The 25,915-nt window shown below is 58.6% G+C and overlaps 1 protein-coding gene across 2 annotated transcripts in view; it reads right to left on the minus strand.

The window, feature by feature from the left end:
* Positions 1 to 280: 280 nt before the first annotated feature.
* MAPKAPK3 (MAPK activated protein kinase 3) overlaps positions 281 to 25,915 on the minus strand; it is a 31,404-nt gene continuing 5,769 nt past the window's right edge. The window contains exons 3-12 of one of the 2 annotated variants that reach the window (XR_010747216.1): positions 9,308 to 9,447; positions 8,013 to 8,077; positions 7,498 to 7,577; positions 4,887 to 5,010; positions 3,743 to 3,818; positions 3,285 to 3,409; positions 2,753 to 2,838; positions 2,408 to 2,488; positions 964 to 1,680; positions 281 to 931 (exon numbers count right to left, since the gene is read on the minus strand). Coding sequence is in view for 1 of the 2 variants with exons in the window: in XM_066351248.1 (XP_066207345.1) it covers positions 1,528 to 1,680; positions 2,408 to 2,488; positions 2,753 to 2,838; positions 3,285 to 3,409; positions 3,743 to 3,818; positions 4,887 to 5,010; positions 7,498 to 7,577; positions 8,013 to 8,077; positions 9,308 to 9,447 (930 nt within the window). In the remaining variant the exon portion in view is untranslated. Of the gene's footprint in view, positions 1,681 to 2,407; positions 2,489 to 2,752; positions 2,839 to 3,284; positions 3,410 to 3,742; positions 3,819 to 4,886; positions 5,011 to 7,497; positions 7,578 to 8,012; positions 8,078 to 9,307; positions 9,448 to 25,915 lie in introns of both variants that reach the window. The other variant, XM_066351248.1, reaches the window with a different exon arrangement.

Here is a 25,915-nt window from a genome sequence, read left to right on the forward strand (position 1 = left end):
GCGCTGCAGCAGGCACTGTGCCTGCCCTTCAGCAGGCTGGCACACAGCTGGGGGTGGCCACCGTGGGCAGACGCCGGTGCACACGGGGCCGGAGGTGGCAGCATGGGGCAACTGCCGGCCCTCCTCTCTTCTGACCGTCCACACCTGGAGAGGCCACCGTGGCCCCGGAGCCAGCCTGGCAATGCTCGCCAGGCCGGAGCTACCCTTTCTCATAGGGGTCTGAGCAGCTGCCCTTGGGCCACTTTTGCCCACTCATATAGACAAAGAGAAATCCAGGAACTGGGAGGAAATGCCAAAATGGTGTTTATTAATAGGGACAACCCAGCAGAGTTGTTCTATGTGACGTGGTCTAGGGTTTCCCAGCCAGTCAAGGGGTCAGGAAGCAGGAAGCAGGAAGCAGGCTGGGGGTCAGGCACTTGTCAAACCTGTAGCAGGGGCAGTGTGGGGTTGGGTACGCCTGGACCGGCAAGGAAGAAGGCTCCCTACTTCTACCCGGGCCAGGACCAGACTTCCAAAGTGTCACTCAGCAGCCCCCCACTGCCTTGGATCTGGTCTGGAGTCTACAAAGGGACCCCTGACTCACAGGGAGCATCTTGGTCCTGCCCCCAACCATCCACGCTCACAAAAGTGCCCTGAGGGCACGCCACGACAGGGCAGAGGATGAACCGCTATGGAGAGAGGCTCTCCTGCCCAGGATCCTGTGAGCAGGTAAGGGCACAAGAACAGTACTGGCTTTTGCCACAGTGACATCTTCCCAAGTAGAAAAGTGTTTAAAATACCTCCCATCCACATTTGAGACGAGAGGCTACTCTTTGGGTAGGGGTAGTGAAGGTCTGGGCCCAGGGACCGTGGAGGAAGAGCTCCAACGGCCAGTGGGATGAGGTTGCAGCAAGATAGGGCTGGACCACCCAGGGAGGCAGGCCCACGAACCCTGTGGCCTCTGGGAGACCCCAGAGGCTGAGCCTGAGAGAGGCAAGCAATGGGAGACAGAGCAGCCTCCCTGGGAAGGGAGAGCCAGACGGACTTTCAATTGCCCCTTCTCCCTCCCTTGCCCACTTACTCAGCATTCACAGACAGCCACGCTGTCCCTGGTCACCATAGCAACCATCAGCCCATGCCTTTCCCAAGGCCAGGCCCATCGGCCCACCCCACGGCAGTGGGGGGTGGGGGGTGTCTTCATAGAAGGAAGCCCAGCCAGAACTTCCAGGGGCCTAGGAGGCTAAGGCCATGCCCAGGGCAGGACAGGGCCACGCCTCTCAGTCTCCTCTGGACAAAGGCATTGATTGCAGCTGCTGCCGGGGCTCCCTAGACGCGGCCCCTCTCTGCGGGCTGGGCCTGAACTGGGGCTCCGAAGGAGGTGTGGAGTCACAGTCTCCCATCCTGGAGTTCCGATGAGGGACGAATTAAAACACAACAAAACAGTCCTTTTGTTTAAAAAAAATGACCCTGGGCGTTCAGGGTCAGGGCCTCAGCCTGCTCTAGTCTGTCCCCCAGGCCCAGGGGCCTGGCTGCTCGAGGGCCCTGGAGCTACTGGTTGTTGCAGCCCTGTGAGGCCGAGGAGCCGCCCGCCTGCTTCTTTCTCCGCTTGTTGAGAAGCCGGTTGTTAGAGGTCTTTAGGTCCTTGATCTTCACCTGGTCATAGTCCACTCGCATGGTTGCCAGGGCGCTGGTCATCTCCTCCTGGGGACAGATGTCAGGATATACTGACCTCAAGAGCCATCACCCTGCTGCCTGGGCAGTCCCTCAATAAAGTCAGTGATAGCGATGACAACCTTTGCTGCTCAAGCAAGTTCCTAGTGTGTGCCCCACACTGGGCCCGCCCACCTGCACCGCACGGTCCTCCTTACAGTCAGTCCTTTGTGGCACTTATTCGCCAAGGCACAGAAGGTGCCTTGATGACTCTCTGGGACCACACACCAGGGTAAGCAGGAGAGGGGACTGAACCAATGTCACCGGCTCAGAACTACAAGACCTGCAGGGATCCTATCGTACTGCGCACACAGGGCACTGGGGCCTGATGACTGCGTCCTGGCAGTCTTGGGGCTCTGAGCTGCTACCCCCTGTGCTCAAATCTGACCTCTGCTGGTCTAAAACCAGAATGAACACCCTCCCAAATGTTGTAAATTATATAATGGGTTATGGCCAAAGCTTGGGGCCAAAGCCACCTCACTGAGCCCCTGGCCCAAAGCCTCTGTTGGTTGAGGGAGTAAGCCAGGAGCACCAGCCAGTAGGGGGCAGTGCAGCTCCATGCTCCATAAGCCATGGTTGAACCACGGTGCAGTCACTGACACTGTGCTCCAGGCCTGGGGCGGGGGCTGAAGACCCAGACTCTGAGTAGCCACCACCCTTGAATCCCTTCTTTCCAAACTTTGGAACCTGCAGGGAAACTGAGGCTGAGCTTACGCACCTTGACCTCGTCCCAGTGGTCTTTGTCCTCTTGCAGCACTCGGGCCGTGTGGAGTGGAGTCTGCGGCACCACCATGGATTGCTGGAAGGAGCCCCAAGCCCGTGGATTAGAACCTACAGGCAGCTGGGATGTCACTGGTTCCCCCACCACCCCTTCTCTAGCCTCAGATGGGGAAACTGAGGCTCGGGGAGGTGAAGGAGCCTGACTGGAAGAGTGGCAAAGTGAGGCTGTAGGTGGGGCACTACCACTCATCTGTGGCCGGCGCCAAGGCCTCCTGAGCCATCACCCTCCTGCCTGGCAGCCCCGCTTGCCACCCCGCCCGCCACAGGACCAGGAGGCGCTCACGTTGATCCAGGGATGGTTCATGAACTGCGTGATGGTCAGCCGCTCTGTGGGGTCCGTCTTCAGCAGGAGGCGGATCAGCTGCTTGGCTGAGGACAGGAGGGGAGGGGTGAGATCACAGCGCTCCTCCCCCCACCGTGCCCCAGAGACAACAACGAGCTCTGCACATGCTTCCAAATCCAATTCCCAGTTCACAGGGACTGTGAGCTGATCAGCGTTCCTTGTTGTAAGCCTGTCAGTGTTCAGACTCATTCTTAAGGAGCAATGCACAACTGATACAGGGCAGACGTGTTTGTGGTCCCCACAGGGAAAACATGAATGAGGCACAGGCGTTAGAGGAAGTTTCAAGGAGGCAAATTTTTGAGTCTGTTTAACAGCTAATAGAAACTGAAGTTCAAAAAAGTTAGGTGGCTTGCCTAGGTCACACAGCGGGGGTGTGGGGGAGCCAGCACTCAAACACGGGGCAGGTGACACCAGAGAGGTATTTTTTTCCCCCAGAGTGAAGGCTGACGGGCTCGGTGCAGAGGTCACTCACCATCCTCAGAGACCTCCGACCACTCAGGGCTGGGAAAGCCATACTGGCCCAAGCGGATCCTCCTCTTCATCCCCGGGGAGATGGCCTGGCCCGTGTTGGAGTAGAAGGGCGGGAAGCCGCACAGGCTGAGGAAGGGCAGAGGTCATTGGGCACGGGTGTGGGGGGCAGTGCCAGGGCAGACCCTTTCTCCTCCCCAAGCTCCTGACCAGGGAGACAGGTGGACAGACACCGTGGCAATCATCCCGGCCCTCTGGCCTCCTGGGCTCTTCCCAGGGATGCCATCTGCCCTTGGTTTGGGGGGACCTTCGTGCATCCCAAAGGAGGGGCGTCCCCTGACCAGAACGGAAGGGCAGTCTGCAGGAGGAGTGACACGCTCGCCCGCTCAGCAAGGGCGCACGCTACGGAGAGTTCTCGGGGGCGCGGGGGACGGTGCAGGAGGCTGAGGCGGTAGTACTCACAGGATGTACATGATGACGCCCAGGGACCACATGTCACACGACTTGTCATACTTCTCTGGACCCAGGACCTCAGGAGCTACCAGGGCAGAGGGCACAGGAGGGCTCTCAGCCCCAAGAGCCTTGGAGCCTGAAGCCTGGGCAAGGTGGGGAGCAGGCCCCCATTCTGGGGGGGCGGGGCAGAGCAGGCTGGTGTCTGGCACCTTCTGTGAAGGCAGCATGTGTGTGAAGTTGGGGGAGGAAAAGCAGCTCCCGGAAAGAAAACCCCACTTTCAGGCTGGGCTGTAAGGAATGACAGCCTGGGGCTTGCTGAGGTCCTGTCGTAGGTGGAAGGGCCTCAGCCACCAGCTGCCCCGTGTCCCTTGTCTCCTTGAACACACAGGGCAAAGAGGGGCTGGGGCGCAGGGCTCTGGGCTCCACTGTCAACTTGGCTACCATGCCATGGGGACTTGGTCTTCCCATCAGTGCAATGAGATGAGTAGGCCAGATGAGTTCAAATACTGTAAAACACATCCTGAGAAACAGAGCGCCATTTCAGTGGTCTCAGGGGCTTCCCACCACCTGCCGCCCTCTCAAAGGCCTGTCCTGAGGGAGAGGGGCCCGCGGAGATGGGAGTCATTGTCCCTCTCTCAGCAGGGACTTTTCCAGATTTGGGGCCTGCCTTTCCAGGAAGCATGAGTGTGTGCACACCCCCAGGCCCTACGCCCTGGCCTGAGGGACCCTCTCCCACAGGGCAGGTGGCTGGTGCCTTGTGTCCCTCTCCTGCAGGAGAAAAGGCCGGCCCACTTTCTGAATATGAATCCCAGGAAGATAAGAACCAGAGAAAAACCACCACGGCTGGGCCGCATCCAGAGCTGGTGGCAGCCTTTCATCACGTATATATTTAGAGCTGCTGTGATGTCACTCAGCTCGCAGGCCACAGCCAGAATTTTCCTGGATCTATTTTCAAAAGCAGAAGCTGAAGTTCAGGAGAATATTTTTGCAGCCTCTGCCCCCCCCCCCCCCATCACTGCCTCCAAGCAGACAGAAGGCCCCCTTCCTCCTTACTGGGCTGGAACCCTCTCACTTCTGCGGCCCACGGCTGCTCCCCACCCCTGCCCGGCCCAGTGGGAAGCAGGGAGGTACACAGCCTGACCCGAGGACTCACCCACATAATAGGGAGTGTAGCAGGGTGTCCGCAGGGCGTTCTGGGTGGTCTCCTTGGCAAAGCCGAAGTCGGTGAGCTTGAGCACCGCATCCTTCTCCTTGGATGTGTAGAGCAGGTTCTCAGGCTGGGCCAGGAAGAAGAAATATTGGGCTGAAGTTAGGCACCAGAGTCCCAAGGTGACCTTCAGCCAGACTTCCTCCCTTTCTCACCCCAGCTGACGCAGGAGTAGCCAGGTCTGCCTCAGGAACAAAGCCCAGGCCTTGGCCGCCAACACCACGGGCCAAACATAGAAAGACCAAGGTAGCTGGAGGGTGACGCCCCTGTCACAGAGGGGCAGCTGAGGCAAGTGTTCACTTGACACTGTAAAACACCGAGTGCCACGGGGAGCCCAGGGGCAGGCACTCCTGAGCCTGAGAGGTGACGCTGCTATGAAATGCTAAGTGAGGCTTCTGAGGACAGACAGGCTGCTCACGAGTCAGCAATGCCAAGCACAGATCCTCTACCCAGCCCAGAACGGGCCAGCAGGGCGGCCCCATCTGAGGACACACAGGGAGGGGGCCCACCGCTTCGGCCCCAGGAGCTGCAGAGAAACAGTTCTTTTTTTTTTTTTTTTTTGTATTTTTCTGAAGCTAGAAACAGGGAGAGACAGTCAGACAGACTCCCGCATGCGCCCGACCGGGATCCACCCCGGCACGCCCACCAGGGGGCGATGCTCTGCCCCTCCGGGGCATCGCTCTCCACGACCAGAGCCACTCCAGCGCCTGGGGCAGAGGCCAAGGAGCCATCCCCAGCGCCCGGGCCATCTTTGCTCCAATGGAGCCTCGGCTGCGGGAGGGGAAGAGAGAGACAGAGAGGAAGGAGAGGGGGAGGGGTGGAGAAGCAGATGGGCGCTTCTCCTGTGTGCCCTGGCCGGGAATCGAACCCGGGACTTCTGCACGCCAGGCCGACGCTCTACCACTGAGCCAACCGGCCAGGGCCGAGACAGTTCTTCCACTGCAGAGCATGGAGAGGCCTGAGGGCAGTGGGGAGGGCTGCGTGGAGGAGGTGCCCCGAAGCCAGTCTGTAATGAATGGGTAGGACCTAGTCCCATGGAGAAGAGCAGGACAGGGTGTTGGACAAAGTTCCAGTGGGAAGGCGGTGAAAGCTATTTTTCAGTTTCTTATGAGATGATCTGATGTTGGATTGGGATAAAAAAACAACAACAAAAAAACAGGGAAGCAGATTTTATCTACACAAGGGAATTTCTTCTTGTGGAAGGTGTTTCTCCCCTTGGGGAAAAAAGGAAGCCAGAGCCAAAACAATGCAAGGGTTCAAAAGGGGAGTCTGCCGTGGTTGCATGCGTATCCAGAACCAAGGAGAGCTGTAGGGGTTGGCAGCTGGACCCACAGCTCTCCCGGGCCCAGTCTTGGGAGGAAATAAGCCCTAGAAGGCTAACGCTCTTGGCCCGGGCAGAGGGCCCAGGACTTTCCGATTCCGCTCTGACGGTGGCTGGCACGTGTGTGCATATGCAGCGCTGCTTCTGGTTGCATTTAACTGGGCTGATCTGACAACCTCTAAGACCCCATCCTCCCTGGACCGGATATTGGGAGAGCTGAGCCTCCAGCACATCTGTGAAGCTCATCCGCGGAAAAGGCAAGCAGGCCCGCACCTGGGCCCATCCTGCTCTTTGATGCCCAGCAAATGGCTTCTTTCCCTTAAAAGGCTGGTGTCAAGGCCCTGGCCGGTTGGCTCAGTGGTAGAGCATCAACCTGGCATGCAGGAGTCCTGGGTTCGATTCCCGGCCAGGGCACACAGGAGAAGCACCCATTTGCTTCTCCACCCCTCCCCCACACCTTCCTCTCTGTCTCTCTCTTCCCCTCCCGCAGCCGAGGCTCCACTGGAGCAAAAGTTGGCCCTGGCGCTGGGGATGGCTCTATGGCCTCTGCCTCAGGTGCTAGAATGGCTCTGGTTGCAACAGAGCAATGCCCCAGATGGGCAGAGCATCGCCCCCTGGTGGGCGTGCTGGGTGGATCCGGGTCGGGCGCATGCGGGAGTCTGTCTGACTGCCTCCCCGTTTCCAACTTCAGAAAAATACAAAAAAAAACAAAGGCTGGTGTCAGAGAGCCTAACCTATGGAAACGGTGGCTGTTACTTCACAGAGGCCCCAATAGTGCCGGGCAGCCCCTGCCTGAGGCCCAGCACATTACCGGGTTCACAAAATCCCTTGCTAATGAACAAACGAATGAAGAAAACCCAGTGTGGTAACTTCATGGCTTTGGGTAAGATGCTTCATCTCTCTCTGAGCCTCAGTTTTCTCATCTGTCAAATAGGCAATGGCACCTAACCTCACAAAATGCTTGCCAGGGCCTCCTGGCCTGAAGTGGGCACTTAGCTATTCTTTCGGCTCTTGGGGTTACATAGTTTGAAGGAATGGAGGAGACCCATCTAGCCAGAGCTGAACGGGTATGCTGGAACCAGGAGGGAAGAAGCTGAGAAGACCAGCCTGGGCCAGGAGGCAGAGGCCTTGAAGGGACTCAGCCCCCATCTAGAGGGTGTTGGAAGCCCCCCGGGGGGTGGGGGGGTGGATCACATTTCCCTCCCTGGTCTCCCAACCAGAGTCCTGGAATCTCACCTTGACGTCCCGGTGGGCGATATTCCGGCTGTGCAGGAACTGGATGGCTGTCCCAATGTCACGCATGATCTCTGCAGCTTCTGCAGACACAGAGGAGGGGTCAGGCAGGCCGGGGGCCCCTCCTGCTACCCCCTGGGACAGCACAAGATGGTGACAGTATTCGTGCAACCCAGGACCCCCATGCCATACGCCTACCCCAAGCAGCCTAATTTCCCCTAGGGATGTCCTAGCCCACCTAGACTGCTTTCCTCCGGCCTGGGCTACCTCTCCCCAGCTCAGCGGCCGGTCAGTATCAGAAGCTTTGAGGCCTCCATCCCAAGGCCACGGAGAACCCATTTCCAAGACGTCACAGACTCACAGAACTCCCTGGGGGAGGGACGCTCTGTCTCTCCCTCTCTTGTTCAGCTGGAGAGACTGAGGCACAGGGAGGAGCAAGGCCGAGCCCAGCATCACACAGCAACTCTGTTTGATCCAGCTGTCCCAATCCCCGCCCTGGTCCAGCTGCACACATGTACCTCTCTCAGTGAAAGCCTGGTCACCGCGCTCCTGAATCCTGCTGAACAACTCACCACCTTCCATGCTATGAGAGAAGGTGGCTGTTAGCAGGGAGGCAGAGAGTCGGCCATCAGCCTGCCCCTGCCCCTGCCCCTGCCCCTGTCCCTGTCCCAAATCACTGCCCGGGCCCTACTGTTCTTTCCCTGGGAACAGTCGCTGTCCGGCTACCCTAAGCCCCAAACAGCCTGGAGCGTGGCGGGCTGCCAGCTTGGGTGAATTGAACTGAACTCTTAGAGTTAGAGGAGGTTGGAGGGTGCAGACCCTCCACAGGGAAAGCTGGTGCTTCCAGTGACACTGCCCCCACACAGCTGAAGCTTGGGCAACCCCACCCCCACACAAGTCTCAGTTTCCCCCAAAGAAGGGTTGTCAATTATCATCACAACCACAGTTTTCTGAGCACCTACTGTGTGCCGTGCCCTGGGCAAAGGCTTCATGCATGCTGCTGTGTGACCCTGGGCTGGTCCCTTCACCTCTCTGTGCCTCATATTTCTCTTTCATTAAATGGGGACTACAGCACCAGCCTCACAGAGCTGTAAAGACTGAATCAGACAGCTCCACGGAGCACTTGGAATGGAGTAACGTACAGGGCGAATGCTACATTAAGATCCTTCTTCCACATTTTACATGGGAGTTACAGAGATTCAGAGAGGTTAATAGCTGCCCAAGGTCACACAGCTAAGGAGTGGCCCAGCCAGGATCTGAACCCCAAATCTGACTCAAGAGCTGCTAACCTGTAAGGTAAAGGGGGCCCAAAGACAGGGAGATACTGGAGGTCCAGACATGGGCCCCAGACCTGAGGGTGGCCACGCTGAGCCACGGTGCTACTGGGAGAAGCCTGGATGGAGGAGGCCGGGGGCTCCTGGTTCGGCATCCTGATCACCCAGCATCTGATGGGCCCATGAGAGCACAAACCCCGGTAGGAAGAAGTAAGCTGTGGGGACTGTATGTCCCGCTCTTCTCGGCCCACATGCAGGCTCGGTGACCTCCTCCGAAGCTCTTCCAGCCCCTTCTCAGAGAACGGAGATCACACCCGGGGAGGCCATCTTAGCGCTCCTGCAGTTTCCTCCCACCCTGGGAATGGCCTCCTGCCAGCAACTCGGCTCAGGGGCAGGGCCTGCAGCTGCCCCTCCACTACCCCTCGAGGGCTGGGGTCCCTCTCAGAGCTGCTATTGGAAGAGAGAGCCCCTAGAAGAATGGCAGGAGCCCGGGGACCACAGAGGCACCAACAGGATGCGAGGCAGGCGGGCCGGCATACCATTCCATGATGATGAGGAGACAGCGCTTGCCGTGATGCATGTTCTCGTACACGTCCACGATGCGCACGACGTGGGGGCCGCCTGAGGCCTGCCAGTGGTGTTCCACCTCCTGCCGGGCCTTGGGGCTGTCGTACAGGAGCTGGAGGCAGGTCAGCACCCAAAGTGTCAGGCCCACCGCAGCCACTCAGACAATGCCACTGCCCTCACTTTTCAGATAAGGACATGAAAGCTCAGAGAGGGCTTTGACCTGCCCAAGGTCACCCAGCTTAGGAAGGACAAAATGAGGATTTGAGTCCCGGTTTCCCTGATGCATGGTCCAGTAAGCCTCTAGACCTGATTGAGGGCCAGCCTCAAGCAGCTGGGCTGGTGACTCAGGAAGGGAAGGCCCTGGGAAGGGGCTGACAGCTCGCAAGGGTTCAGAGGCCAGAGAAACCCCTGCCTCCATTCTCAGGGCAGCAAGTGAAGTAGAAATGGAATGGGCTGTGAAGTCCAATCACACATCAGCTGCGGGACCCCAAGCGAGGGGTCCCACATCCCTTGAGTTCCGTATTTACAGTGGGAGAGCACCAGGGTTGTAAGACCCAGAAGGAGAGTCTGGGGGCAGAGAAAGAACCCTAGTGGAGGGAGGTGACGCGGGCTGGTGCGGTGAAGTCTGGGTTTGGGCCTCAATTCCTCCAGTGACTCAGTGTGACCTCAGGCAAACATTCACAGCTCCGCACCACAGCCCTCAACTCTGTAAAATGGAGTAATAACAGTCATGCCCACAGGATGCATCATGGCAAGGCAGGAAGCGGTGGGTGGCACCAGGATCCTTGCTCAGGTTAACTCAGCCCAGGGCTATGGCTGCCAACCATATGGCAAAGTACCGGAAATGAGCAGGGCCCTGGAGTGGTCCTGCTGGGGGGGGGGGGCAGTCAGCATGCAGGGGGAGGTGGCCCAGAATGGTGAGCGTCATGACAAGCCACCCCTGGCAGGGCAGCTCACCCGAGGCCGGGCCACACTTGTTTTCTAGTTGAGCAGGGTTGAGGACCAGGGTGGAACCCAAGACTGGGATTCAAATCAGCTCCATCCTGCTCAGCACCACGGGGGCCACACCCGGCCCTGGTTTCCTCCTCTGCCAGAGCCCTGGGCTGCACGGCTCTGGGCCTAAGCTCTCCACGCAAAGGGAAACTGGTGGGGAGGAGGGCGAAGGGCTCCGGCACGTGCTGCCTGCCCCTGGGCTGTTCCTCCAGCTCTGAGACTGCTCGCCTCGCCCCCAGCCTGGGAGGGCAGGGAGCCGGGCAAAGCCGTCCACCAGCTCCGGGGTCCCTGCTCCATTTCCCAGCCTGGAAACCGTGGATCCCTCGCTCCTGCTGCCTGGGGCTCCCACAAAGCAGCTCCGTTCTGTGCCCACACAGCTGCTGCATGCCAGCTTCCTGCTCACAGTGCTGGGGGCAGAGGCTCAGTCACCCCGTTCACCAGATCTGCTTGCCCCCACTGTGTCCTGAGGTGGCTCTAGCGAGGGGTCCACCAGTCCTTAGCCACAGGGGCCAAGATGCGCCCTCCTTGCTCCCTGCTGTGTTCTCTGCACCCCTTTTCTCTCTGGCCTCCTAACACTCCTCCCTGCTCCCAGCCTGACCTGACCCTGTCCTGCTGAGACCCCAGGCTGGCTCCGGGACCTGTCCTCACTCTGCTTTTTTTTTTTTGTATTTTTCTGAAGCTGGAAACGGGGAGAGACAGTCAGACAGACTCCCGCATGCGCCCGACCCGGGATCCACCCGGCACGCCCACCAGGGGCGATGCTCTGCCCACCAAGGGGCGATGCTCTGCCCCTCCGGGGCGTCGCTCTGCCATGACCAGAGCCACTCTAGCGCCTGGGGCAGAGGCCAAGGAGCCATCCCCAGCGCCTGGGCCATCTTTTGCTCCAATGGAGCCTTGGCTGCGGGAGGGGAAGAGAGAGACAGAGAGGAAGGAGGGGCGGGGGTGGAGAAGCAAATGGGTGCTTCTCCTATGTGCCCTGGCCAGGAATCGAACCCGGGTCCCCTGCACGCCAGGCCAACGCTCTACTGCTGAGCCAACCGGCCAGGGCTCCTCTCTTTTTAATTTGTGTAGGAAAGAGTCCCTAAATATGAACTGAGTGGGGTGGGAGGCACTGAGAAGCTCCGGTCAGCTGGACCACTGTCCATGTTGTCCTCAGCCCCACCTCTCCCACTCTGGGCCTTCACTCCCCCTCCACATCCCCCAACCCCCCGCCATCCTCTCCTGCCGACTCCTCCGCGGGCACCTGATTTTATTCCTGCTCCCCTGGCCCTCAGAGCTCCGGGTTCCGGCCAGAGGATGAACCTGCTGGCCCCAAACAGGCCATCCCCTCTCAAGCCCGTGCTCACGTGCTCACGCATACGCCCTCCTGCCCCATCCCCTTCTCCATCGGGTCAACTCCCTCCTCCTGAGGAAACTTCTGGGTTCAGATCAGATGTCTCCTCCTCTGGAAAGTCCTCCCAGCACCTGCCCCGGAGGTATTTGCCTCTGTACCTCCTGCCAGGCCAGAAGCAGCTTGAGGGCAGAGGCAGGGCAGGTAAAGTTGGGGGTCCCTGGCTGGGGCCTGGCAGGAAACACTAGGCTCCTGAACAGAGGGGCGGGGGTGGGCTGCGTAGGAAGGAGTGGGAGGTATGCCCCTCCACCACCACACACACACACACCCCCCACCCCACCCCCGCCAGAGAGCTGTGCTTCCCGGAGGCGGAGAAAGGGGGAGCTGGCTGGCTGGAGCTTCTCAGTGCCTCCCACCCCACTCAGTTCATATTTAGGGACTCTTTCCCACACAAATTAAAAGAGTCCCCTGAGTGGCAAGGCCCTGAGAATAGGCACAGGAGCAGGGAGAGGGCTGCCCCTGGAAAACACAGTAACTGCCACCACTGGCCTCTCTGCAGGGGCCCCACCCAGGCCCGGCAGCCAAGACATCTTCTGGGCAGTCACTCTCGACCCTGAGGGCTGACCTTGAGTGTGGCCCCAAACCTCTTAGAGCCTCAATTTCCCAATCTTCCTTCCCCGTAGCTAGAGCCTTCTTCTCTTCCAGGAATCTCCCTCATGTTGCCTCCTCTCAGAAGCCCTCCCTGACTAACCAATTTTAAAAGGACCTCGAGGGTCCCTCATTTTCTCTCTGTCCTTTATTTTTCCTCCTTTATATATGTGCTTTGTTCATTGAAGTATACTTTACATACAGTAAAACGCACACATTTCAAGAATCCGGTTCCATGGGTTTTGACAATGGCACACACCCCTGGAACCCACACTCCCATCAAGACAGAAAACATTTTCAGCTCTCGGGAAAGCTCCCCTTCGTCCCTTCTCCCCTCTCTCCTGCGCAGCTCTTGTTCACAACCTACAATTAGCTTGTCCCTTTTGATAACATCTCACACACGCACACACACACACACACACACACACACACAGAACGCAATTTCAACGTGACTCTGTTCTGAGCCCTTTATAAATATTAAGAGAAAGGGACTTCATCCTCACCATTCTTTAGCTGAGAAACTGAGGCACAAAGAGGAGAAATAATTGATTGGTCCCAGATCACGCAGCTGCTTCCCCAGCCAGGTGGCCACCGCACTGCCTCCCTCCTCAGACTGTTGGCAGAAGGGCAGGGCCAGTCAGCCTGGTCTCGGTACTGGCATATAGGGCCTGGCACAGACACCAGCTTAGATAATATTTATAGATTTAATGACCAGACCTATACGTGGGGGTGAGGATAAGAAACCTTCACGACGCATCATGAGAACAGAGTAAGATTAAATTGAGGAGGACCCAGGAAGGCTCAACAAATAAGAGACACGACAAGCTGGCCAAACTTGCTCCCCACTGTTCCTCAACCACCCTGTCTGGTGAACCAGACTTTACCTCCTCTTCCAAGGTGCCCATCCTGACTGCTCTACTCCATAAAGACATTACTGTAAGTTGGTTTTATTCATGCAAGCACATGAGTCCACACTATCCTTTATAAAAGGTGTCCCCCAGCAACAGCCCCATCTTCCCAGGCATGACAGTGAGCACAGGCCTAGGAGACAGGAGGTCTAGGTTCCACTCCTATTCTCAGGGTGACCTTGGGCCAATCCTTTGCTTCCTTAGGCCTCTGTTTCCCCAATGTCAAGGTTAGGACTTGGACTAGATTGGGGGGGGAGGAGGACAACAAGGGGACCTTTGGTCAGAGGCTCCTTCCAAAGTTCCTACTGTACCCCATTCCCACAGTCCTGCCCCCATGGAGTAGTCCCTGGGTCTCCATGGACCCCATATCCAAATGCTTGAACCCAAAGAAGGCCACCCGACATGTTGGACCCGGTCACAGCTTGGAAGAAAAGAGGATGGGGTGGCCTTCTGCCAACCCAACAGACCCCACCCTTCCTTCATTTCCATCCTCTGTGCTCTGGGCTTCCCCAGGTGTCCCCCAAAACTGGAGGGTCTGCAATGGCCCCTAGACAGCTCCGCAGCTCCAGCTAGCACCAACAGGAACCCCCACACACATCTAAGATGGACCCCAGCTTTCTCCTAAGGGAGGGGGCCCCAGCCGTACCTGAGGGGTGGGCCCCAGTGAAGTGAGCTGAGCATGGAACGTGAGATGACATTTCCTTGAACAAAGGACACTGCTCAAGCCTCCGGCTTTCATCAAGTGGTTTCTACCTCCCTTCTCCCATCACTCCCCTTTGCCAAACTCTCTCACCTGTCCCCAGATCCTGCAGCTGCGTGGACCCCACTGGACCATGGAACCCCGCAAGGTTGAGGGCAGAGGGGCCACAGCCCTCTGGTGTCACCAGCGGGAACAGGAGCCTCACAAATGGCCAGGCCTCCTTTACGACCTCCTGTGGTGTCTTTTCCCACCCTAGGACAGAGGTGACTGTGGGGGGAGGAATTCTCAGAGTTCAGGAGCTGGGCACACAACAGCAGCATTTGACTATTTGGAAAACAATCTGCAGTTTACAAAACACTCTCTTCCCCTTTATCTCACGGGAATGCTGAGTGCTACCCTGTGAGGCAAGCAGGGTGGGTCCATCAGTCCCGATTCACAGGCTGAAGAAAGAAAAGCTCAGGAGGATGAAGTCATTGCCCTGGGGCCACCCAGCTGGAGGATGGCAGGGCTAAAATGAGCCAGACTGCAGAAGGGAAATGACAAGAGGGCGTGACCCCAAGTCGGAGAGGCTGCGGCCAAAACTATAGCTTGCAAGACTTGGGAAACCCGTTCTGAAATAAATGTATGCATAGGTGCACAGGTGTGTGCATGAGCAAGGGTATGTGGGGTGTGTGTGTGTGTGGGGGGGTGCGTGGCAACCCAGGTACATGTAGATATAAGGGGGTGTGCATGAGTGTATATGGGTGTAGTCAATGTGGGGGGGTGAGTGTGGGGGCCGTGGGTATACTTGTGCCTCTAGCCTCTGCGATGCTGACTTTGAACCCCCAGAGAGTTGGATCCATGCATCTGTCCACTTATTCATCCAATATTTTCTACTGATCTAAAGTCTGTAGCAGAGAACTGGGCACAGAGCGGTGCCCAAAAAAGACTGGGGGTCTTACTGTCACAACTCAACCTGTGACAGCCTTGCCCGAGCAGGTGACCACGCCCAGAGACCACTGTGCAGACCTCCACTCCCACTGGGGCCCCCTCTCTGCGGCACTGCCTAGAGCTGTAAAAGTACTCTGTCTGCCTTTGTAGACCCTCCGAGCTGGGATGTCTGCGGTGGCTCTGTAAGGACACAGCTTGGGGGACCAGCCCCCACCAGTCTCCTCCAGCCACCTCCCAGCCCAGGCAGGACCACCAACCAGACCCACACGCCCACCCACACATCCGACAACCACAGCCAGCTCACGCAGGGCTGGGCTCTTCTCAGGTGAAAGTGTTCACAGTATTTCCATCTGCCTCACACACACAGGAGGCCCCAAGGCCATCAGCCTGGACAAGCAGCTTCCCCTATCCCCTGACCCCCGAACCTCCACACTCCCAGACATTTAACCTGCAGCCGGGGCCAAGCTGCTCTGTGGCCTCTGCCCAACACCCACGCCTTCCGGCGGAAGAGAGCTAGCCTACTATCTCTCCCACCAGTCAGGCACTGGCAAATTAAGGAACATGAATGCTGGGTTTCACGACAACCCACAGTCTGAGAGACATCATCCCTACAACAAAGAGAACCTTCTGCAGGCCAGGGGCCAGATCTTCTCAGTGCCCCGAAGGCCACTACAAGTCCCACTATTTCCACTGCCCGGCTCACTGACAACAGGGTTTCCGGCACTTATAATTCTATAGCATGACAGAAGCCAAATAAAAACAAAAAATGGGCCCTGGCCGGTTGGCTCAGTGGTAGAGCGTTGGCCTGGTGTGCAGGAGTCCCGGGTTCGATTCCCGGCCAGGGCACACAGGAAAAGCACCCATCTGCTTCTCCACTCCTCCCCTTCTCCTTCCTCTCTGTCTCTCTCTTCCCCTCCCGCAGCCGAGGCTCCATTAGAGCAAAGATGGCCCGGGCACTGAGGATGGCTCTGTGGCCTCTGCCTCAGGCACTAGGATGGCTCTGGATGCAACAGAGCGACGCCCCAGAGGGGCAGAGCATCGCCCCCTGGTGGGCGTGCTGGGTGGATCCCGGTTGGGCGTATGCGGGAGTCTGTCTGACTGCCTCCCCATTTCCAGCTTTGGAAAAAAAACAAAAACAAAAACAATCAGATTCTCTTTAGAATGAAGAGAAAGATAAAGTACGTTCATAACCATAACCAAGCACACACTGTCATTCCGAGCTTCCTGGGAGTCCTGGCAAAGAAGGAAGCCAGGTAGGTTCTGCTGCTTTCAGTCACCCCACGGACAGAAGCACATTCACGGGTTCATGGAACTTTTCCTAAGACCAAATTCTTGAAGGACTTTAGCACTACAGACTACATGAGGGGGAAGTACAGCATCTGGCAATGCCTTCAGCGATCATTTTGCCAAAGATGCAGACTTAAATGAACATACCTGATACGGAGCCTCACCAAGACTGAGGCCGGCACGTGGCCCTCTAGCCTGGCACACCGGGGAGGTGCTGACATGCCACCACCAGGCCCGTTACTTTCTTAGGACGCCAGCTTTGTTCTGCACCAGAGTACGGAGAGGAGAAAGGCAGGGGGCTCCTATGTACCCGGACACCTGCTCCCCCACCTTGGGGGTTTCTCCAAGCCTCAGGCAAGGGCAGAGAGGGGCAACAGCCACACTCAACGCCGAACACTCAGGCAGCAGGGGAGAATATTCTAGAAAAAGATGAGTTTTCAACTCATCTTTTTTGTCATTGTGGGAAACCTCTATTCTCTACAGAGGGAGGTTAGGGATAAGATAAAGCTCTTTGGACCTACCGCACTCCCTCTTTGACAAGCATTTCCATCTCAGCCACATCTAAGGTCTCTTCTGGCTCCCAGAGCTGTGGTTATTTGGGGTTATTTTCCCATGGGGTCCTATCTCTAATTTTATGGAACACCTCTGGGACAGCGGGGTTCCTTTTACAGCCAGCGGTGGGTGCAGCCCTGTGTGTGCTGTCAGTGCCAGTGAGGAGTGGGGCACCCTTTCACCCTGGCCCCGGGCCAGCCAGCGTGACCCTTGCCGGCTGCTCTGCCCATCAGAGCAGAGGCCTTAGCCTCGAGAATGCGACAGACTGACATTGAGTTCAGGGTTCAGAAGCAGAAATGCCCTTAAAGCCTCAGTATCTTCCTTCTAGAGCCAGGGTGCCAGAGCTATCTGGTGAGCCACCTGCCAACATCGAAGCTAACTTTTCAGCCTCAGTTTCAGCTTAGAGCCTCCAGCGTGCGCCCTTACTCTCTGACACACTCGTTTTCCCAGCTCCCCCAGCTCGTCACGGGAGCTAACGGGACCAATTCCACAGCTATGGATTAGCTGGCCTCACGCCACGTCAGACCTCGCTTTATTAAGTTCTGACTATGTCCTGTCCTCCGTCTCACCCTGTCCACTTCCCTTCCCTCCTCAGAGGCGCACGCGACACCACTGACCACAAACGCCCAGGCCCCAGCAGGGTGCTCACCCCCCGGATCGGGGTGACTGTCACTCCCTGGTGCTCCGCCAACGCTGTGCTGGCCACAGATCCCACCTCACTCAGTGCTCACCGTGTCCTGAGAAGACCCAGCACCAGCCTTTCCCCTGTGGGGGGCTGTGACTCTGAGACGTTGTGACTTACTCAGAGTCACAAGGCTGAGTAGTGAGAGTCAAGACTTGAACTTGGACCTGTCAGCTTCTGGCCTGGGGACCATGCCGGCGGCTGCTGTGCTCCTTGGATATGTGAAGCTTGGCCCCATGCCCCTGACTCTGCTGCTGTGGGGATTACAGTGGTGATGTCCCCGGAGCCCCGGCCCTGGACCGGCCATGTTACACCCCTTCGCTCCTGCCCTTCCACAACCATGTCGTTAACCATCATTTTCAGCTGAGGAAACTGAGGCACAGGGAGGTTTGGGGTTTTTTTTTTTCAGCTTCTCTGGGTCACACGGCCCACACAGGCCACCCTCAAGTTGGGGAGTCCTTTGGGAACCGGGGCGCCCCCCTTATGCCCACTGCACAGATCCCTTACCGACTCCCGCAAACATTGACCGGCCTTGCTTGGGGGCTGGGCCCAGAGCGGGGCACCTGCTGCCCCAGGTGCTCTGTCCGTAAGGATTTGGGGTCTACGGATGAGTTACTGCCATTGGGGACGCTTGATGAGGACACAGAGCCTAAGGAACTGGCCCTGGCTCCTTCTCTGCTCGTCTCCCTTCCGTCCACAGCCAGAACCTGGCAGAGCAGACAAGATGGAGAAGGCCAGGAAGAAGGAAGGCCCCCAAACTGCCGCTTCCCCTCCCAGGACGAGGTCTGAGTACCTGATGGGGTGGGGAGGGGGGTTGGAGGGGGGACAGAATAGCTGATGGGGGGGCTCCCTGACTACCTTCCCCCCAAGTCCTGGGAGGAAAAGGAGTGGCTGAGGCTCCGAGCTGGCCATCCACCGAGGAAACTCTGCCAGCAGGCGAGCCAACACACATTTTGAAATTGTCAAGTCTCAGGAACATAAGACTCCTTCAATTTGCTAAACTTTGGTGGCCTTAGTTTATCTGCTGCCCACCAGCCACAGACAACCCAGAAACCAAGGCCAGAGTGCCAGGGCTGGGGAGGGGTGGGGGAGGGGGAGGGGAGAGTGCTCCCAGAGAGGGAGCTGAGCTCAGCTTCCAGAAGGGGAGGGGGAGGGGAGAGTGCCCCCAGAAGGGAGCTGAGCTCAGCTTCCAGAAGGGGAGGGGGAGGGGAGAGTGCCCCCAGAAGGGGAGCTGAGCTCAGCTTCCAGAAGGGGAGGGGGAGGGGAGAGTGCCCCCAGAAGGGAGCTGAGCTCTGCTTCCAGAAGGGGAAGGGGCGGGAGAGCGAGACCATGAGAGCTGGTTGGGGCAGGTGGGTGGGCAGGTCCCAATGCCCCAGGCCAGTGGCCATGCACTAGGAAGGACCAGCTGTGGCCACAGGGCTCCAGGTCAAACAGTCTTGGGTGTCAGAGGCAGAGGCCAGTCCCATCCTCCACTTTCCTGTGGCTTTAGGCAGGCCATTCGATCTCTCTGAGCCTCACTTGGCCCAGCCTGGAAAATGGGACAGGGACAGTACTCATGTTCCCAGGTGACCGGCGGATGGAGTGTGAACACACAGAGCTCGGATTAGCACTCGCCGAGTGCATGACAAGCAGAAAGGGGCTCCGAGGTGGGCTTGGCTACCCCTGGGTCCCCCTGGGTCTTCCCTGAGGTGGCCTCATGCTCTTCTCCTCCCTGTTTCTCCAGAATTTGGAGAAATCCGGGTGCAGCCTCTGGCACCCAGGGGAGGCAGACCCCGCTCCAATCCAGCAGGTCTCAGGACATGGCCTCAGATCCTGACGGGCCGGACTGGACTGGGCTTTGCAAAAGTGGATCAAGAGTGGAGCGTCTGCTGATCCTGTTTTGCTGTGCACAGCCCAGTGAGGAGTGGCCTATCCCCAGCGTTGCAAGGGGGTGGTGGGCTCGCCTCCGGGAGGGACCCTGGTGGGGGAAGCAAGGCTGAGAGTTGGGGACCCCAGCCAGGACGGGCACTTCTCCACCCCCTCAGGTGGCAGTCATCTTTACACCCCTCAGCTCCTTCATGCATCCTTTTTTTTTTTTTTTTTTTTTTAATTTTCTGAAGCTGGAAACGGGAAGAGACAGTCAGACAGACTCCCGCATGCGCCCAACCGGGATCCACCCGGCACACCCTCCAGGGGCCACGCTCTGCCCACCAGGGGGCGATGCTCTGCCCCTCCAGGGCGTCGCTCTGCCGCGACCAGAGCCACCCTAGCGCCTGGGGCAGAGGCCAAGGAGCCATCCCCAGCACCCGGGCCATCTTTGCTCCAATGGAGCCTCGGCTGCGGGAGGGGAAGAGAGAGACAGAGAGGAAGGAGGGGGGGGGTGGAGAAGCAAATGGGCACTTCTCCTATGTGCCCTGGCCGGGAATCGAACCCAGGTCCCCCACACGCCAGGCTGACGCTCTACCGCTGAGCCAACCGGCCAGGGCCCATGCATCCTTTTGAACACTGTCCCCTTATGCAGAGTGTGTGAGAAACCTGGGTGGGTCCCTGAACCTCCCTGAGCCCCAGCTCCCCACCTGTGAAGTGGCCGTGCACTCTCCTTCCACACGGCAAAGGGGTAGAGGCAGGTATGGGACTATGGACATCCGCCTCCCAGGTGGGGAAAGAGGCCTGGAGAGAGCTCTGGCTCCCCCTGTCCTAGACGTTACCTCCCCGTCCTAGATGTTACCTCCCTGTCCTGGAGGTTATCCCCCTGTCCTGGACGTTATCCCCCTGTCCTGGAGGTCATCCCCCTGTCCTGGGGGTTATCCCCCTGTCCTGGAGATTATCCCCCTGTCCTGGGGGTTATCCCCCTGTCCTGGGGGTTATCCCCCTATCCTGGGGGTTATCCCCCTGTCCTGGAGGTTATCCCCCTGTCCTGGGGGTTATCCCCCTGTCCTGGAGGTCATCCCCCTGTCCTGGAGGTCATCCCCCTGTCCTGGGAGTCATCCCCCTGTCCTGGAGGTCATCCCCCTGTCCTGGGGGTCATCCCCCTGTCCTGGAGGTCATCCCCCTGTCCTGGAGGTCATCCCCCTGTCCTGGGGGTTATCCCCCTGTCCTGGAGGTCATCCCCCTGTCCTGGGGGTTATCCCCCTGTCCTGGACGTTATCCCCCTGTCCTGGAGGTCATCCCCCTGTCCTGGGGGTCATCCCCCTGTCCTGGGGGTCATCCCCCTGTCCTGGGCGTTATCCCCCTGTCCTGGAGGTCATCCCCCTGTCCTGGGGGTTATCCCCCTGTCCTGGACGTTATCCCCCTGTCCTGGAGGTCATTCCCCTGTCCTGGGGGTCATCCCCCTGTCCTGGGCGTTATCCCCCTGTCCTGGGCATTATCCCCCTGTCCTGTAGGTTATCCCCCTGTCCTGGGCGTTATCCCCCTGTCCTGGGCGTTATCCCCCTGTCCTGTAGGTCATCCCCCTGTCCTGGGCGTTATCCCCCTGTCGTGGACGTTATCCCCCTGTCCTGGGCGTTATCCCCCTGTCCTGGAGGTTATCCCCCTGTCCTGGAGGTTATCCCCCTGTCCTGGGGTTATCCCCCTGTCCTGGACGTTATCCCCCTGTCCTGGAGGTCATCCCCCTGTCCTGGGGGTCATCCCCCTGTCCTGGGGGTTATCCCCCTGTCCTGGGCGTTATACCCCTGTCCTGTAGGTTATCCCCCTGTCCTGGGCGTTATCCCCCTGTCCTGGGCGTTATCCCCCTGTCCTGTAGGTCATCCCCCTGTCCTGGGCGTTATCCCCCTGTCCTGGAGGTTATCCCCCTGTCCTGGAAGTTATCCACCCAGTAAATGGAAGGTTCTGAACTCCCCCTGCCAGGCAGGTGCCCGATCCGCCTTCTGCCACAGCCCTCCCGGGTGTCCTGCAACCCCGGTGTACATACTCAGAGGGTGTGGGCTTGTTATCCTCCCTTAACTTCTTAGAGGAAGGAAGGATTTTCTGCCAAAATCCGCTCCGTAATTTGTGAAACATATTTTTTCTATGACAGTATAAATATAGGACGTTTTCATCATAATACTGAGAAATTTTTGCAAAGACAAGTGTTTTATTCTAATCTCAGGAATAATGTCCTTTCGGTCCTAGCCAGGTAGTTCAGTTTGTTAGAACACCATCGTGCTATGCCAAGGTTGTGGGTTTGATCCCTGATCCGGACACATACAAGAATCAACCAATGAATGCATAAACATATCTTTTTTTTTTTTTCTTTCTCTCTATTTCTCTCTCTCTCCCTCCTTCTCTGTCTAGAATCAATTTTTAAAATATTATTAAAAAAAAAAAAAAGAAATAATGTCCCTTCAATGGTCCCCCTCATGAGGAGACCCCGCCTTGGCCACAGAATCTGTGTCTCAACTGGCTAATTGTGCCACAGTGAAGCCTACATAGCCGGTGCAGGGCTCAGAGGGCAGTGGCCACCTTTTGGTGACCAGGGCAAGTGAGGCCATGCCTAGGTGACCTCTGCTGAGGCACCCTGCACTGTCCATGCCGCCGGCCAGCTCTGGAGAGAGGGGGCCCAACACCCTCTCACTCTCAGAAGAATGAGAGCTGGCCTCTCATCTGGAGGAGATATCACAAAGATCACCCAGATGTAAGGATGGGGCGTTCAGGAGATGGCCGGGACAGCCCCCAGAGACACGGTGCAGAGGCCCTAGGGTCCTTGTCCCTCCACTTCCCAGACCCGCTCTTCCCGAAGCAAACATCCTAGCTGCCTGCCATCTCTGCCACTGCCTCCGGCTTCACCCGTGTCCCTGCAGCTCCCCACACAGGCCGGGCTGAGCACAGGCAGGCACTGCCCTACTGAGGTCCTTCGAGGGGAGGCAAGGGTACTGGTGCCCACACTCCAGGGGCTGTGCCCCTCTCGCCCCTCCCTCCTGTTCAGCTAGTGGGCGACCAGGTCCCGACACCTGGGCAGCTCCTGGACAACTGGCCTAGGTCATGCCCTGGAACCACAGACGTGAGGAGGGGGAAACAGGGAGAGGAGAAAGGCCTGGACCTCCAGGAGACCAAGGTGGTGGCCTCACAGCACTGAGGGACACTCCTGCCATGAGACTGGGCCGTAGTGACCGCCCTGCTCCCTTAGGCCTTCCCAGGGCAAAGATGTACCCCGGTACAGGCTCAGCCTGACTCAAGGATCTGACTGGGCCACGGAGTACAGTGGGGAGGGGTCTTCAGCCTGAGTCCTAACCCTGGAGCTCCTGTCCCTAGCAGAGCACAGACCCTGCTGGTGGGGACACCACAGCTGACTGTTCCCCCCGGAACCTGCATTCGCTAGCTGACTCGGGAGAGGCATCCTGGGGTCCCCTCTAGCCAGTCTCATGCTGCCAGTCTACTTGCAAAAGCAGCTCCCACAGGGGGCAAGGTAGAGTCCACTCCCTGCCTGCTTCCTGGCACTTCCCCCCGGAAGGGTACTCACTGCCGGAAGGGGCCCTGGTCAAGCAGAGCTCCCAGTGGCTCATCTCACCGACGGATGGTCGGACTGTGCCTGGGTACTCACTGCCGGAAGGGGCCCTGGTCAAGCAGAGCTCCCAGTGGCTCATCTCACCGGCGGGTGGTCGGACTGTGCCTGGGTACTCACTGCCGGAAGGGGCCCCGGTCAAGCAGAGCTCCCAGTGGCTCATCTCACCGGCGGGTGGTCGGACTGTGCCTGGGTACTCACTGCCGGAAGGGGCCCTGGTCAAGCAGAGCTCCCAGTGGCTCATCTCACCGGCGGGTGGTCGGACTGTACCTGGGTACTCACTGCCGGAAGGGGCCCCGGTCAAGCAGAGCTCCCAGTGGCTCATCTCACCGGCGGGTGGTCGGACTGTGCCTGGGACAGGCCCTGCTCCTGCTCCTGCTCCCCAGCTGAGCCCGACACACAGGGAGGGGTGGCTGAGAGCCACGACTTGGCATTCCAGACAGGCGGCGGGGGTTCCAGCCCAGCCCGGGCGTGTCCCTGCTATGTGACACCCTCAGTGACTTCCCTTGCCTTCCCGAGCCTCCTTCTCTCCATCCACAACAGGGAGGTGGCAACAACACCAACCCTTCTGAGATTCCGGAGTGTTCGTGTGTAACACGCAGGAAGAACTCGGGTTAGTTCGTGCTCTCGTCCCCAGCCCCCCCAGCCGTGAGCCGCTGCCCTCCGGAGAGCGTGCAGAGCCACGCCGGCCCCTCCGCCAAGTCCCAAGGGGCTGTTTATGCCGGGGGACATCTACAGAACAAGCTGTGAGTCTCCCTCAGGTTGCATGCACGCCCCTAAAAATAGCGTCTGAGCTTCGCTGAGGTCAGGGGTCAAGTGCAGGGTACAGGCCAACGCCAGCTGGTCTGGGGTGTCCGTGCCAGGCAGCACAGGGACAGCACACTCAGCTGTGCCCTCTAAGGCGGAGGTAGGTTGCCCCCAGCCCTTCCAGCCCCTGTGCAGTTAACCCCGCTGGCTCCAAGGCTATGGGTTCAGGCCCCAGCAATGGTCTCAGACTATCGAGCCATAGAGAGACCCGACAGCAGCGGCCGCAGCCCAAGCTGACTTCCCGCATTCACCAAGGACGCCTCGGGTTACAAGCTTGGCCCAAATGCTCCTGACGCCGCTGCTCCAGCTGCCAAGGCCACCAGCCCCTGGTCAAGGCCAGCAGCAGGAGGGGATACTGAGTAACATGGGCACAGCCGAAAGCTCCTGCTGTCCTACACCCCTCCAACCCCCTATGACTAGGATGAGTCCCCCAGCACCTGACCAGCCCCCATCCAGCCTCTGCCTGCCCTCAGCCTGCAGGCTGCAGAGAAAAGGTCCAGCCAAGCCCGAAACCATGAGACAGAGAATGACAAGGCCCAAGCGGGGAGGGCCTGAGCGACAGCAGGAGAGACGGAGCGGAGAAAGGAGAAGAGAAAGGGACAAGGAGGCAGAGAAGACTGAAAGATAAAAAGTCCCACAGAGAGAAAGCAGCAAGGACAAAGCCCTCACCTAAAGAGAAAGGAAGCTTTCACACTAAACCTGCAAGAAGCCCGCAATCAATATTCTCAGCATCTCGGGGCCTGTCCTGAGTGAAAGGCCTCCCGAGGCTCCTGGTCCCCCTCAAGGGCCACCCCACACCCTTGCTCTAAGCAGTCCCCCACGGTTCCCACACGGCAGGGCTCTAATCACAATTACACAGGCCCTAATCCACTTAGTTCCAAAAGGGCGGGAGGGCGGGCGGGGAAGAGCCCAGGACCAGAGCCCCTTTCACGGCTCTCTCCCACCGCACAAGGGGCCAGCTTCCCCGGGTGCAGGGTGGAGACGAGTGAGTCCTCACAAAGGCCAACAACGTGCCATCAAAATGCACGCAAACCACCCCCAATGAGAGCTCTGCCCTCGGGGAGTGTCTGCTGGCCTGCGCTGTCTCAGAGCGGGAATGCGGGCCAGTCACAGCCATCATGACCGAACCTTACTGTCCAGCACCCGTTCAAAGCCAGGCCTCAACTACACCACAAAGACGAGGGTTTTGCAGAAGATTCCAAAACTCTCTTTATCCAAGGTCACTCAGGGAGAAAGTGGCAGGAAGGATACCAAGCCCAGAGCCCTGCTCCTCTCTCCACCCTGGGTAGCCTCTCATGTCGGGGGTCACACAGGACCTCAAATTGAGGGGAGTGGGGGCAGCAGGCCCCTGGGAGAATATGGGAAGCATGGTCGTACTGCCGAGGTCAGCAGACCCAGACATGCAGGAAGGGCTTGGTGCACACTTGTGGCGCAGGTGTGCTAAGAACACCCCTCGCCTAGGGGTCTCGCCAGGTGGCCATCACCTTTGGATACCCGGCAGCCAGTCGCCAGTCTGGGACCCGAGGTAGCTGAGGGAGCAGAATGAGAAGCTCCACCTGCTGCCCCCTGCAGGGGTCTTCCATGATCATGTCCCAAGGAGGCCCTGGGGGAGGAAGACGAGGATCCAAGGAGAAAAACAGCTTCCCCAAGCGCAGACCTCAGCAGACATTACAGACCTCTGCTGTCATGACACCCAGGCCCTCCCGGCACCACCTGACCTGAAGAACAGCCTAGACACCCAGAAATTCCTGAGCACCTGGCAACAGCGCCCCATGGAGGACCTGGCGATGCTGTGAGAGCCAGCCCTGGGGCAGGGGGTAGGGCGCCATGACAGGGGCCTCAGTGGGGTGAGGCGTGAATCCTAGGTGTGGGCAAATGGGGAGCGAGAGTCCCCACCGACCTCCTGTCCTCATCCTTCAGGGCCCCACACAAATGCCTCTTCTTCCACAGAACCCTTCCGTCCTCCAGGACTCCCAGCGTCGGTCAGGGTCTAGACACCAGCCCTCCGAGAGCGGCCACATCCTGCCTGGACACAGGACGGCGAGGGGGCAGTGCCACCCACAGCAGGCACTGGGTTGTCCACTCCAGGCAGGCTGTCACACACACCCTCTGCCCCCATCCACACCCTTCTCAGGCCAGAGACCCGATGGGAGCAGACAGTCGCTTCCCGTAGGCCCCCCCCCACCCCCCCACCCCGGTTGGACCAGCCGTGACAGTTTCCTCTCACCTACCCACCAACCTGACTTCCCACCCGTGGCACTCTGGACTCACAAAGCTGGGGATGA

This window comes from Saccopteryx leptura, chromosome 10, assembly GCF_036850995.1.
Source record: "Saccopteryx leptura isolate mSacLep1 chromosome 10, mSacLep1_pri_phased_curated, whole genome shotgun sequence".
NCBI lineage: Eukaryota > Metazoa > Chordata > Mammalia > Chiroptera > Emballonuridae > Saccopteryx > Saccopteryx leptura.